Source organism: Tamandua tetradactyla, chromosome 3 (genome assembly GCF_023851605.1).
Source record: "Tamandua tetradactyla isolate mTamTet1 chromosome 3, mTamTet1.pri, whole genome shotgun sequence".
Lineage (NCBI taxonomy): Eukaryota > Metazoa > Chordata > Mammalia > Pilosa > Myrmecophagidae > Tamandua > Tamandua tetradactyla.
The window spans coordinates 9,273,002-9,288,577 of NC_135329.1; the positions used below are offsets into that span (position 1 = coordinate 9,273,002).

At 41.3% G+C, this 15,576-nt stretch overlaps 1 protein-coding gene across 10 annotated transcripts in view; it reads right to left on the minus strand.

The window, feature by feature from the left end:
• The window catches only part of DTNB (dystrobrevin beta), a 445,692-nt gene extending 430,681 nt beyond the window's left edge, over positions 1–15,011 (minus strand). For 8 of the 10 annotated variants that reach the window (XM_077152324.1, XM_077152325.1, XM_077152323.1 and 5 more), the window contains exon 1: positions 14,923–15,011. In XM_077152324.1, the coding sequence (XP_077008439.1) occupies positions 14,923–14,966 (44 nt within the window). In that variant the 5' untranslated portion in view covers positions 14,967–15,011. Of the gene's footprint in view, positions 1–8,931; positions 9,088–14,922 lie in introns of those variants that run through there. The other 2 variants (XM_077152327.1, XM_077152326.1) reach the window with 2 other exon arrangements.
• Between the last annotated feature and the right edge of the window lie 565 nt (positions 15,012–15,576).

Below are 15,576 nucleotides of genomic sequence, written 5' to 3' on the forward strand. Positions count from 1 at the left end.
CCTCAACTTGGGGTTGGTTCATGTGAAACCAACCTATCCCTGTAAAGGATAGGCTAAGCCTACTTAAAATTAGGCCTAAAAGTCACCCCCAGAGAACCTCTTTCGTTGGTCATATGTGACCTATCTCTCTCTCAGTCAACACAGCAAGCAAACTCACTGCTCTCCCCCTCTCTACGTGGGACATGACTCCCAGGGGTGTAAACCTCCCTTGGCAACATGGGACAGAAATCCTAGAATGAGCTGGGACTCAGCATCAAGGGATTGAGAAAACCTTCTCAAACAAAGAGGGGAAGAGAGAAATGAGGCAAAATAAAGTGTCAGCGGGTGAGAGATTTCAAACACAGTCGAGAGGTTATCCTGAGTACTTATACATTTTATAGATATCCCCTTTTTAGTTGACAGTATGTTAGAAAGGCTAGAGGGAAGTGCCTGAAACTGTAGAGCTATGTTCTAGTAGCCATGTTTCCTGAAGATGAATGAATAATGATACAGTTTTCGCAATGTGAATGTGTGATTATGAAAACCTTGTGTCTGTTGCTCCTTTTATCTATGGTATGGACAGATGAGTCAAAACTATGGATTAAAATAAATAAATAATAGGGGGAACAAATGTTAAAATAAATTGAGTAGACTGAAATACTAGTGACCAATGAAAGGGAGTGGTAAGGGGTATTGGAAAACTATATTAGGTAGACGGAAATACTAGTAGTCAATGAGAGGGAGGGGTAAGGGGTATGGCATACACAAGTTTTTTCTTTTTTCTTTGTATTTCTTTTTCTGGAGTGCTGCAAATGTTCTAAAAAATGATCATGGTGATGAATATACTACTACATGATGATATTGTGAGCCACTGATTGTACATCACATATGGAATGCTTCTGTGTTAAGAATGTTCATGTTTGTTGTTTTGGCTTGTCAATGAAAAAAGAAAAAAGAAAATAAATAAAGAATTGCATACAAATTGTTCATAATGTCTGTGTGCTAATCTTCAGAACAACCAATAAAATCTCAATCTGGAAGAAAAAAAAGACTTATAAGTATATGTAGGATGCTCAGACATAAATATTTTAAATTATTGGGAATGCAAAATGGTAGAGCCACTTTGGAAAAACAGTTTGTTTCTTAAAAAGTTAAAAATAATCTTACCATAAGATCCAAATGAGTTCAAAACTTATGTCTACACAAAAACCCGCATATGAATATTTATAGCAGCTTTACACATTATCACCAAAAATTGGAAGCAAACTGCAACAGGTGACCGGATAAACTACGGTACATTCATATTATTGATAGTTATTCAGTGACTGGAAAAAAACGAGTTGTCGAGTCATAAAAAGATGTGAAGGAACCTTAACCATGTTGCTATGAGAGAGAAGCCAGTCTGAAAACACTATATATTATATGATTTCCATTATATGACACTCTGAAAAAAGTAAAATTATAAAGACAGTAAAAAGATCAATGGCTGCCAGGAAATGAGGAGAGGAAGGGATCAATAGGTGGAGCACAGGGCATTTTTAGAGCATTCAAAGTATTCTGTTTGAATAGCTCAGTAAGTATACGGTAATATACAAGATACTATGCATTTGTCAATACCTGTAGAACTGTACAACACAAAGAATGAACACCAACATAAACTATGGACTTCAGTTACCAATAATTTATCAATGTGAATTCATCAATTGTAACACATCACCACACTAAAGCAGGTGTGGTAATTTATATAAGGGGAAACTGTATGTAACAGGAATAAGGGGTATATGGGAACTCTCCATACTATCTGCTCAATTTTTCTGGAAACCTAAATCTGGTTTTCGTTAAACCTAAAAACTAACATCCAGTAATTAGAAAAATTACAAGTACAAAAAGTACTAAGAAAACTAAAATGGCATTCAGGGGCACTGTACTCCCAACATCTAGACAGAGGATCAATGAAGAAATAGAGAATTTGAATATTACTATAAATGAGCTAGACTTAACAGACATTTATAGGACATTACATCCCACAACAGCAGGATACACCTTTTTCTCAAGTGCTCATGGATCATTCTCAAAGATAGACCATATGCTGGGTCACAAAGCAAGTCTTAACAAATTTAAACAGACTGAAATCATACACAACACTTTCTCGGATCATAAAGGAATGAAGTTGGAAATCAATAAAGGCAGAGTGCCAGAAAATTCACAAAAACATGGAGGCTCAACAACACACTCTTAAACAACGAGTGGGTCAAGGAAGAAATTGCAAGACAGATTAGTAAATATCTCGAGGCGAATGAAAACGAAAACACAACATATCAAAACCTATGGGACGCAGCAAAGGCAGTGCTAAGAGGGAAATTTATTGCCCTAAATGCCTATATCAGAAAAGAAGAAAAGGCAAAAATGCAGGAATTAACTGTCCACTTGGAGAACTGGAGAAAGAACAGCAAACTAACCCCAAAGCAAGCAAAAGGAAAGAAATAACAAAGATTAGAGCAGAAATAAATGAAATTGAAAACACAAAAACAACAGAGAAAATCAATAAGACCAGAAGTTGGTTCTATGAGAAAATCAACAAGATTGATGGGCCCTTAGCAAGATTGACAAAAAAAAGAAGAGAGAAGATGCAAATAAATAAGATCAGAAACGGAAGAGGAGACATAACCACTGACCTCACAGAAATAAAGGAGGTAATAACAGGATACTATGAACAACTTTACGCTAATAAATACAATTTACATGAAATGGACGGGTTCCTGGAAAGACATGAACAACCAACTTTGACTCAAGAGGAAAAAGATGACCTCAACAAACCAATCACAAGTAAAGAAATTGAATTAGTCATTCAAAAGCTCCCTAAAAAGAAAAGTCCAGGACCAGACGGCTTCACATGTGAATTCTATCAAACATTCCAGAAAGAATTAGTACCAACTCTCTTCAAACTCTTCAAAAAAACTGAAGTGGAGGGAAAACTACCTAATTCATTCTATGAAGTCAACATCACCCTCATACCAAAACCAGGCAAAGATATTACAAAAAAAGAAAACTACAGACCAATCTCTCTAATGAATATAGATACAAAAATCCTCAACAAAATTCTAGCAAATCGAATCCAGCAACACATTAAAAGAATTATACATCATGACCAAGTAGGATTCATCCCAGGTATGCAAGGATGGTTCAACATAAGAAAATCAATTAATGTAATACACCATATCAACAAATCAAAGCAGAAAAATCACATGATCATCTCAATTGATGCAGAGAAGGCATCTGACAAGATTCAACATCCTTTCCTGTTGAAAACACTTCAAAAGATAGGAATACAAGGGAACTTCCTTAAAATGATAGAGGGAATATATGAAAAACCCACAGCTAATATCATCCTCAATGGGGAAAAATTGAAAACTTTCCCCCTAAAATCAGGAACAAGACAAGGATGTCCATTATCATCACTATTATTCAACATCATGTTGGAGGTTCTAGCCAGAGCAATTAGACAAGAAAAAGAAATACAAGGCATCAAAATTGGAAAGGAAGAAGTAAAACTATCACTGTTTGCAGACGATATGATACTATACGTCAAAAACCCGGAAAAATCCACAACAAAACTACTAGAGCTAATAAATGAGTACAGCAAAGTAGCAGGTTACAAGATCAACATTCAAAAATCTGTAGTGTTTCTATACATTAGTAATAAACAAGCGGAGGGGGAAATCAAGAAACAAATCCCATTTCCAATTGCAACTAAAAGAATAAAATACCTAGGAATAAATTTAACTAAAGAGACAAAAACCTATACAAAGAAAACTACAAAAAACTGTTAAAAGAAATCACAGAAGACCTAAATAGATGGAAGGGCATACCGTGTTCATGGATTGGAAGACTAAATACAGTTAAGATGTCAATCCTACCTAAATTGATTTACAGATTCAATGCAATACCAATCAAAATCCCAACAACTTATTTTTCAGAAATAGAAAAACCAATAAGCAAATTTATCTGGAAGGGCAGGATGCCCCGAATTGCTAAAAGTATCTTGAGGAAAAAAAACGAAGCTGGAGGTCTCACACTGCCGGACTTTAAGGCATATTATGAAGCCACAGTGGTCAAAACAGCATGGTAGTGGCATAAAGATAGATATATTGACCAATGGAATCGAATAGAGTGCTCAGATATAGACCCTCTCATCTATGGACATTTGATCTTTGATAAGGCAGTCAAGCCAACTCACCTGGGACAGAACAATCTCTTCAATAAATGGTGCCTAGAGAACTGGATATCCATATGCAAAAGAATGAAAGAGGACCCGTATCTCACACCCTATACAAAAGTTAACTCAAAATGGATCAAAGATCTAAACATTAGGTCTAAGACCATAAAACAGTTAGAGGAAAATGTAGGGAGATATCTTATGAAACTTACAATTGGAGGCGGTTTGATGGACCTTAAACCTAAAGCAAGAGCACTGAAGAAAGAAAGAAATAAATGGGAGCTCCTCAAAATTAAACACTTTTGTGCATCAAAGAACTTCATCAAGAAAGTAGAAAGACAGCCTACACAATGGCAGACAATATTTGGAAATGACATATCAGATAAAGGTCTAGTATCCAGAATTTATAAAGAGATTGTTCAACTCAACAACAAAAAGACAGCCAACCCAATTACAAAATGGGAAAAAGACTTGAACAGACACCTCTCAGAAGAGGAAATACAAATGTCCAAAAGGCACATGAAGAGATGCTCAATGTCCCTGGCCATTAGAGAAATGCAAATCAAAACCACAATGAGATATCATCTCACACCCACCAGAATGGCCATTATCAACAAAACAGAAAATGACAAGTGCTGGAGAGGATGCGGTGAAAGAGGCACACTTATCCACTATTGGTGGGAATGTCAAATGGTACAAAACTGTGGAAGGCAGTTTGGCGGTTTCTCAAAAAAACTGAATATACAATTGCCATACGACCCAGCAATACCATTGCTAGGTATCTACTCAAAGGACTTAAGGGCAAAGACACAAACGGACATTTGCACACCAATGTTTATAGCAGCATTATTTACAATTGCAAAGAGATGGAAACAGCCAAAATGTCCATCAACAGACGAGTGGCTAAACAAACTGTGGTATATACATATGATGGAATATTATGCAGCTTTAAGACAGAATAAACTTATGAAGCATGTAATAACATGGATGGACCTAGAGAACATTATGCTGAGTGAGTCTAGTCAAAAACTAAAGGACAAATACTGTATGGTCCCACTGATGTGAACCGACATTCAAGAATAAACTTGGAATATGTCACTGGTAACAGAGACCAGCAGGAGTTAGCAACAGGGTAAGATAATGGATAATTGGAGCTGAAGGGATACAGACTGTGCAACAGGACTAGATACAAAAACTCAAAAATGGACAGCACTATAATACCTAAGTGTAATGTAATTATGTTAAAACACTAAATGAAGCTGCATCTGAGCTATAAAAAAAAAAAGAAATATGTGAATATTTATGTGAATTAGTTTCAGAACTCAAATAAAGTAGATCATTGTTTTATAAAAATAAGAATGTCTAAAACTGACTAAAGAAGAAAAGAAAACATAAATAAACCAATAAACATTAAGGAAACTAAATCTGTTATCTAAATGGCCCACCCACTCAAAAAGATATCAGGCCCAGAGTTTTATGACATACAAGAGGTAGCTACAAATCAGTAGAGGAATGAAATGTTCTTAGATTAAAAACTGATGAAGAACTGGGTATCCAAACTGAAAAAAAAATGTATATCTCTTCATTATACCATATATAATAAACTCTACATTAAAAGCAAAACTTCATAAAACCTTTAGAAGAAAATACAGAAATATATCATTCACACCCTGGGGCAGAGAAAATTATCTTAAACCAAATACAAAAAAAGATGTCATTAAGAAAAATTTTTCATAAATAAATATTTAATACTTGATATAACAAAAGACTTAATTAACAAAGGTAAATGACAAGTATCAGACTAGCAGGATGCATTTACAACACATATATCCATTAAAGAATTAGTAACCTAACCATCCCTTAGTGAGTGAAAGGATGCATATTCTACATCTAAATCCTACTCAGTAGTTAAAAATAAATGAACCAGATCAGATGGATGAACATGGTTAAATTTCCACCAATTAAAATTTTAAATGTGCACCCTTTTGACCCAGCAATTTTATTTTCCATTCCCTGCAGCTATGTTTAAAACAGCAAAAGACTGTACATAGCTTAAATATCCACGAGGAGAGAATTAAATAAAGTGCAGTATTTTCATGCTACATAAGAGGATGTGTAGTAGATAGAAGAATCAGGTAGATCTTTAGGTTTCAACAAGGAAAGATCTCGAAGGCATTCTGCTAAAAAAAAAAAAAAGCTGGGAAACAATGGGTTCAATATGGTGTCATTAATGGGAGGGAACCTTACTTTTTTCTACATTATCTATATATATACATGAAAGTGCATACAGAAAGGTCTGAAAGGATCACAAACAATTGATGATTGCAGTTTCTGCGGCGCAAGGAGGGTGGTGTTTCCTGCATGTATTGCTTGAGTATTTTACAGGAGTGTACATTCAGGAGTCACACACGACACAACTCCATGGGCTGTCATTCTCAGGAACCCAACGAAAACAGCACCCTCTTGAGCTGGGGCAGTACATAACCCAAAGCTTGTGTGATTAAAAATAAAATCAAAGGATGGAAGCTAGACTGCAAACAGACAGAAGCGAACCTTCTGGGGTGATGAAAATGTTCCATATCTTGACTGGGATAATGATTATACATTTTTTAAAACTCATCAAACTTTACACTGGAAACCTGTATATTTTATCAAATGTAAACTACACATCAATAAAGTTGATTTCAAAATAAATATAATTAACTAATTGCTTTAATATCACTGGAGAGCCTGGAAAAGGGTACCCAAAACAAGAACTAGGAGTTAGTGGCACCTGGAAGTACAGTCCTAGAACTAAAGAGAAATTACCTTCCCTCTTCAAGGCATACTACACGGTGCCAAACGTGGATTAATATTACCCTTACTTTTTATACACGGAAACTAAGGAAAGGAGAGATTTATATGAAAGAAATAAAATAAGGAAATGGCAAATTGAATCTTTATTGGTCCCTAGTCTAATATTCTAACTATTAAGTAAAAAATGTGTCTCTCAGGCATGGTGGACACCCAAAAACCCTGATAGCACTACTTTAACTGCACACCCCATCAAAGGAAATTCCACTTATGCACAATAAAAATCCTCAGAGAACTCATAAAAGGTCAAGTTTTAATTTGGCAGACAAAGTAACCTAACAGGCACTGCAACCCAGAGAACTGAAACACCAGCCTGGAGCTTGCGAGTCCAGAAATCCAACCAAGGCTAAGGACAGGTTGAATTCCAAACTGTACAGAAGAGCTGAGGCTCATTCTCTTAGAGACTTCAGATACTAAGATACTACAGATTAAGATTCAAGAAGCAAGCATAAAAATGAAAATGTGTTCTCTAGGCAAAAATATTCTCCTCCCTCCCTGAGGAAGAGAAAAAGCCAATGAGGGAGGAGTAGGAATGGCATGACCTCAAGCAATGGCCCAATGTCTCAACTCCCTGACAGCCAATATGCAATAAACACGTGAAAGTGGCAGCATGGCCCCAAGAAATTAGGGCTGTACCACCTCAATCACACTTTTACATGGCCATTCCTAAGAATCTGGTTGCCTCAGGTGGCAAAAAAAAAGAATACTGGAGGAACTGGAACGTCCATCAATCATCCCTAACAGGAAAATGATCCATACTGCATAGGGTAAAATGTAACAAAAACTTATTTCACTTATTCATTCATTCAATAAGTATTTATTAGGGACTGTTGTCGGCCAGGCATTCTTCAGGTCACTGGGGATAGAGCAGGGAATAATCACGGCGCTTAATTCCAGTTGGGAAGGAATGGGGCTTCCTTTCTTCTTCCAAATTTCTTCCCCCACAACCACCACCCCTTAAAAGCTAGAAAAGCGTTCAAAATGCTCCCATATTCTCCCACAAGCTTCTCTGACCCTCTCACTTTATTCGCCTAGCCAAGCAACTTTTAGCCCCAATATCCCCGTACTGGGAAAGGGGAAAGAGAGAGACATCAAGTGAGCAGGATGAGACATAAAATTTCGGACCGCTTTGTATTTCTACACATACCTCCACAACCAAATTGTCTGCGCCTAAACTGCAAAGTCTGGCTGTGTTTTACACTCTTACGAAGTCCCAGTGCTGACCAAGGCTCTATCCAGGGTACCTAATCAATAAATGTCTGCTAAGAACGCTGGAAGCTCTTCCTTAATTGCAAGGCCCGGCACAGGAATGTAACAGCAAGCTTTCCTTAGCCGCAGCCTCCCTCCCCTCAGGACACTTTTCTTTAAGGGCGACCTTGGAGGCCAGGCTCACTATTAGGTGCCTCGGAAAACAGTGTTTTGGGGTGGTCGGCAATCAATTTCCTACCCTCTGCCAGGGCCTGCCTGCCTCACCTGCCCCCTGCCAGGGCCTTGCTCGTTCACCCCCGTGAGCACCTAAGGCAGAGCCTCCTCCCGCGAGCGCGGCTGAGGCAGCATCTGCCCGGCGCCAGGCGCCCACGGCGCTCGGGAACCCGAAGACCCCCCCTTCCCAGCCCTGGCTCGTGCGCGCTATATCCCTTCCTCCACCCTTCCCGGCCTGGCAGCCCCGAGCCGGCTCTCCTCGAAGCGGCGCGAGAGACAGCGGCCCCGGCTCCGGGCTCGGCGGGCCCCGCCTCTCCCGGCCCCGCGTCCCCGCAGCCTCCCGAGGTCCGGCCGCCGCGCGGGCTCCCTTCCCGATCCTCGCGCGCGAGGCTCCGGGAGCCGCTTCCCCGTCCCTCAGACTCCCGCCACCGCTGCCGCCGCGGAACCCCCACTTCACTCACTTCCCGGCCGGACCTGGGGGCGTCGGGAAGGTCTTCGGCGGCCGCAGCCCCTTCCGCCTCCTCTGGGCCGGGCCCCCGCGGCGGAGGCGACAGCGGCGGCGCCCGTTCAGGCCCCGGAGCCGCCCCCGCGGCGAGCGTTTCCAGGCGCTCGGCTCGCGCCGCTTCCCCGCGCGGCACGCGCACCGCGAGGGCGGAGGGGAGGGTGCGCGCGCCGCCAGAGCGCGCGCGAGGCCAGGGGGCGGGGCTTCCGCCGCGCCGGGCGGGGGGCGGGGAAGCGAACTGAGTGCCCCCGTGGGCCCCGCCCCCTGCGCCGGGCGGGAGCCGCCCCCAGCGCGCCCGCCTGCCCGCCCCCCGCCCTCCCCTGGAGAGGTCCGGCTCGGGGTTGGCCTCGCACGTCCGCTGCGGGCAGCGGAGGTGCAGCTCAGCTCCACAGGTATCTGCCGGGCCAGCTGGGTGCTCGGCCCGACGTGACTACAAGGTAAAGAATGCGGAGAGCCACCCCTATGACTCATTCATCCGCGCCTCGAGCAGGAGACCCTGCCCTGAGTGACTTTCCCAAATTCATTCAACTCTACGAGCGTTTGCTGGGCACCGACTCCGCCGGGCGCTGTGCCAGGTGCCGTGTGGGAACACGGTCGTAGTCACGGTCCCTGGTCTCGAGAAGCGCATAAGTTAGAGGGGAAATGCCGTGTAAAAGCCAGGTTTGCTGACCCGTGCAAAGCCAAGCCACGGCGAGATACTGCGGGACAGCGGAGAAGGAAAAGATCACTTCCGTTCGCACGATGCGGAGAGGATCCTGGAAGAGGTGCCGTTTGTGCTCAGCCTCGAAGGAAGGAAATGAAAGAAATCCTAGGATAAGAAGGGGGAAGACAGCAAAGCTGGGAGACAGCTGGGGCAAAGGAGCGGAGGATGGCCAAGGTTTACCATCTCAGCATCAGCTGTTTTGTTGTTTTAATGTTATGCATTTTTAAATTCATATTTTAGACCAGTTGTAGGTTTACAGAAAAATCATGCAGCAAAAAGCAGCGTTTCAATATACGCCCCCTGGCAATATTATCCACCTTTGATAGGATCCTTTCCATACTGTGTGAGACAGAGATGGTGCCAAATTGAGAACAGCTAAATCTTTTTAAATTGTTCCAAGGGTCATTTTTTCTTAACATTATTCAGTGTCCTTCAAGGGCTAATAGAATATGAATGAGGGCTGTGCACTCCGGAACTCAGTGCCCCCAGGCCACTATGCTGCCAGCTTCATTTTTCTCCTTTTTGGCACCTCCCTTAAACTGCTGCCACCCCTGCTGCTGCCTGTCTTGCCTGCCTTTGGAGCACCATCTTCCTCCTCCTCTCATCTTGAAACTGTTTTGGTGAAGAAAATGCTAGTAACCAACTCAGTTAAGAGAGAATAAACAGTTTCCTCAAAAGAGAGCAAAACGTGTGCTGTATGTGTATAACCTGGGATTTTCCTGGAATTTTGGGTTCCTGTGTGATGCCCAAGACTCAGAGCTGGAGTTCCACGGCTCTGAAAGTCAGCCTTCCTATATACAACAATTGTTTAAAAAAGCAAAAAAGAGATCAGGCTTCAGAGAGAAGAATGAAGCTGATCTGGTTGGGACTAAAGTAAATCAGAATATGGGTAAAGAATGATAGTCTGTATTTTAGAACTTCACCTACTGTATGAGACCAAAAAAAGAGAGCTTTATTTTGTCCAAAACCTAAATTTTCTGTAACACACATTCTAACTTCACCTTTCTGGCCAGTTCAGTTAAACAACCTAAACACATGGAGCCTAGAATTGGGGAATTCTGTATGGCTTAAATAATACTCAGATACATTCCAGAATATGTTGAGCCCATAATTAAAAAGCACTGGCAACATCCCTTGAAGGACTGGAGAAAAAATATGGAACTGTTAAACTTTCCCACCTGGGAAATCTCTGATACTCTCAAATATGAGTGACTCCCAAGTTAATGGGCCACGCCCTTGATTTTGAGGCTTGCTCTTATGAAACTTACATCTGTATCAGAGATGCTAAGCCTACCTATAATTATGCCTAAGAGTAACTCCCAGAGAACCTCTTTTGTTGCTCAGATGTGGCCTCTCTCTCTTTAAGCCCAACTCTGCAAGTAAATCATTACCCTCCCCACTGTGTGGGACATGACATCCAGGTGTGAAAGTCTCCCTGGCAGTGTGGGACTTGACTCCCAGGGATGAGCCTGGCCCTCACACTGTGGTACCAACAATGCCTGCCTGAACAAAAGGAGGAAAACATATGTAACAAAATAAGGTATCAGCGCTAAGAGAGTTCAGATAGAGTTGAGAGGGAATTCCTGAGGTTACTTGTATGCAGACTTCAGTTAGATATTGCTAACTGCCATGGTATGCCAAACCCCAACCAACAGTATTCCTGTAAACCCTAAAGAGTACCCGGGGCGCTATCTGAGACTCTATATAAGTTTCACTAAGTTTATTTTTGAGAAACCTAAAACCTCTAGATGGTTCTAGGCCAGATAAGAAACCCAGAGTTACCAGCCTCTCCAAGAGCATCAACCAGTTGTACCCCTACCCCATAATGTCAACACCCCTTCTCAACATGAAGAAATTAGAATGGCCATTGCCCAAGTATCCCTAAAGATTGGGAAAAGGATCGAAGGATAAGGAGGAGTTGCAAGAGATAGGATTTAACTAATGAGTATAATTACTGGATCAATATATTGATATTTCTTTTTAATCTCTGGTATCTTAGAATAGTTAGAAGGAAACACCTGAAATGGTAGAATTGTAACCCATCCCATACTTTGAAGTGGACTTAGAACAAATTTCTAAAACTACTTGTTAAAATGTACTTTCTAATTTATCACTTTTTTGTATATATATTTCACAATAAAAATTTTTTAAAAGAGCAAAACATTTCACACACAAATTTTGCAACTATTTTGCCTACTTAGGAGACTTTTTTGCTGTATTCAGGGTCTTGACTGTTCTGAATATGTTAAAATACTAAGTACAGATAAGAGACATTTAGTTTATCCAATTACCATTTATTAGGGACTCACTAATGGGAAGCATTGAAAGAGTAAAAAATTGATCTTTTCTTTTGGAGAACAGATGTGTAAATGATGTAGAATAAATATGTAAATATTGCTTGCTCTCTTTGCCCTATTGATTGAAGCCAAGGTAATTTCAGTATGTGGGCTAGGCTATTATAAACATTTGGGGAAGCAGAAACTTTAAGTGAAGTTGTATTAGCATCTCACCTTCTCTGTTCTGTATTTCATCAACTCCCAAATTCTCAGAAAACTTCTTTCAAACATATTTCATTCATTCTTCCCTCTCACCTCCAAAATTGTGTGTCAGCCTCTCTTACCTATTTGTCCTTTTCCTTCAGCATCTATAAATGCTCCTACTTTTCATGTCTTAGAGAAAAAGAAAGAAGCCTATCTGTACTCCAGATCCTGCCCCCACCTCGCCATATTTCCCTTCACAGTCAAATGTCTTGAAAGCAGTCTGCTCTTCCTTCTGTTTTCAGCAGCTTCTCATTCCTTAGCTGTGGTTATGCAGCCTCTGTCCCCACCACAGGGCTGCCCTGCTCTCAACTAATGGCCTAAATCCCAAAAGCCACTTTTGAGGCCCCATACTACTAGAGCACTCAGTGGCATTTCACCACACAGTGCTCCACTGTTTCTGAAACTCCCTTGGCCATCAGTACACAACTCCTCTCTTAAGCCCTCTCATGGCTCTCAGTCTCCACAGCACTGTCCTCACCCCTCAGCTCACCCCATACTTTATCACTGAGCCATTGCATTCACCCTCTGTCCTCACCCACCACAGGTATCAGCAACTCCCACACACATTATCTCCATGTCAGCCACTCACCTGGGTTCCCTATACAACAGTCTACCAGACTTCTCTACCTGAGAGGTCCTAGAGATACCTCAAGCTCTATATTTATAAAACTGTTTAGCACCACTGTCCACCCATTTGCCCAATTCAGAAGCCAGGGAGCCATCCTTGAGCTTGTCCTCACCCTCCCTACCATACCCAATCAGTCACTACATCTCGTTGATTCACCCTCGTGAATAACTCTAGAACCTTCAGCCCCTCTCACTTAGACTAATGCAACAGCATTCTAACCATTCTTTCTCCTTGTTCTAGTTTGCTAGCTGCTGTAATGCAACACACAAGAGACAGATTGGCTTTTGATAAAAGGGGATTTATTTCATTAGTTCTTCTGAGAAAAGGCAGCTAACTTTCAACTGAGGTTCTTTCTTATGTGGGAAGGTACAGGATGGTCTCTGCTGGCCTTCTCTCCAGGCCTCTGGGTTCCAACAATTTTCCCTGGGGTGATTCCTTTCTGTATCTCTAAAGGCCTGGGTTGAGTTGCGAGTGCTGAGATGAGGTATACTGAGGTGCTTGGGCTGTGCTATGTTGTGCTCTCTCATTTAAGCACCAGCCAATTAAATCAAACATCATTCATTGCAGCAGGCACGCCTCCTAGCCGACTACAGATGTAATCAGCAACAGATGAGGTTCACGTACCATTGGCTCATGTCCACAGCAACAGATCTATGTACCTTCACTTAGCCAAGTTGACAACTGAACCTGACTACCACACTCCTGTAGTCTTGCTCCTTCCGATCTCTCTTCCATACTGCAGGTCAGAGAAAATTTTCAAAATTTACAGTCCATGTAGATAGTTTGATTGAACGCCATAAGTACTTGGAATCTCAGGTAGGACATGAGATTTTGTTGGTTTGTCCAGAGTGATGCCCCGATGAATCCCAGAGTGATTCGATCAGTGAGTGTAAAAGTATTTGCAAAGCCCCCTTTGGGGAATGGTGAGAACAGGGAGAAATTCAACTTCCCCAAGTTGAATTCTTGATATTCTCACAAGCAGTGTGGACAACCAAAGCTATAGGCTAAGCCCCCAGTCTTGGGGTTTGTTCATATGAAACTTAACCCCACAAAGGATAGGTCAAGTCTACTTAAAATTTAGGCCTAAAAGTCACCCCCAAGAGAGCCTCTTTTGTTGCTCAGATGTGGCCTCTCTCTCCAGCCAACACGATGAGCAGTCTCACCACCCTCCCCCTGTCTACGTGGGACATGACTCCCAGGGGTGTGGACCTTCCAGGCAACGTGGGACAGAAATCCTAGAATGTGCTGAGACTTAGCATCAAGGGATTGAGAAAACCTTCTCGACCAAAAGGGGGAAGAGGGAAATGAGACAAAGTGTCGATGGCTGAGAGATTCCAAACAGAGTTGAGAGGTTATCCTGGAGGTTATTCTTATGCATCAAGTAGATATCATCTTGTTATTCAAGATGTAATGGAGAGGCTGGAGGGAACTGCCTGAAAATGTAGAGCTGTGTTCCAGTAGCCATGTTTCTTGAGGATGATTGAATAATGATGTAGCTGTCACAATGTGACTGTGTGATTGTGAAAACCTTGTGTCTGATGCTCCTTTTATCTACCTTGTCAACAACAGAGTAGAACATATGGAATAAAAATTAATAATGGGGGAACAAATGCTAAAATAAATTTAGTTTGAAATGCTAGTGATCAATGAAAGTGAGGGGTAAGGGGTATGGTAGGTATAATATTTTTTTTTTCCTTTCCTGTGTTCTTTTTATTTCTTTTTCTATTGTCTTTTTATTTCTTTTTCTGAATTAATGCAAATTTTCTAAGAAATGATAAATATGCAACTAAATGATGATATTGTGAATTACTGATTATATATGTTGATTTTTTGGTTTCTTAATTTTTTAATTAATAAATAATTTTTTAAAAATTTACAGTCCATAGTACATTATTTACAGTAATATAGTACATAGTCCTATATTGCCTCCACATTACATTCAGGATGAAATTACAAGTCCTCAGCACAGCATAGGAATTTTCCACTAATCTAGCCCTTGCCTACTTCTCCACACCCATCTCTGTTTGCTCCCTGTACACACATGCCATCCATTTCTGGAATGTTCCTACTTTCTCTTACCTCCATGCTTTCGTATTTGTTTGTCTCTCTGGTTGGAATGTCATTTCAACAGAAGCAAAGAATACCCAAGGTATGAGTAACCGAGGTTCCTGAAAAAGAAAAACAAAACAATGGAACAGCACTAATATTTAAAACTATAACCCAAGTAACTTTCTGAAAATAAAAGAAAACATAAACCTACATAATGAAAGAGTCCACAACGTACCTCGTAAAACTGCCACAAAGTGGTTAGCTCAGAAAGCTATCCTATTAGACAGAAGGATTAATAATAATCCTCAGGGTTTCCAGGCAAATGATTCAAATTGCTTTAAGCAATTTGAAAACTAGGGTAGAAAACTAGGCTGCAGCAAGATTAAAGATGGCTGCAAATTCTTTGCTGCTCCTTCAACCCAGGCTTGCTTTAGTGAAGTGCTTAAGCAATAGAATGTGGCATAAATGATGTTCTGAGACTGCCAAGGCAGGGTTATTAGAAGCCTTGAAGCATTTACCTGCTCTTTGGGAATACCTGCTCTTGGAGCCACAAGCCACTGTTAAGAAAATCTAACTGCCTGGGGAGTGGCCCTGGGACTGCATGGGAAGGGAGAAGGCCTTGCTGCGCCCAGCATTTGGGACACCCCCTCAGTGCACAAGGCACGTGAGGATGTCACTGTGAAC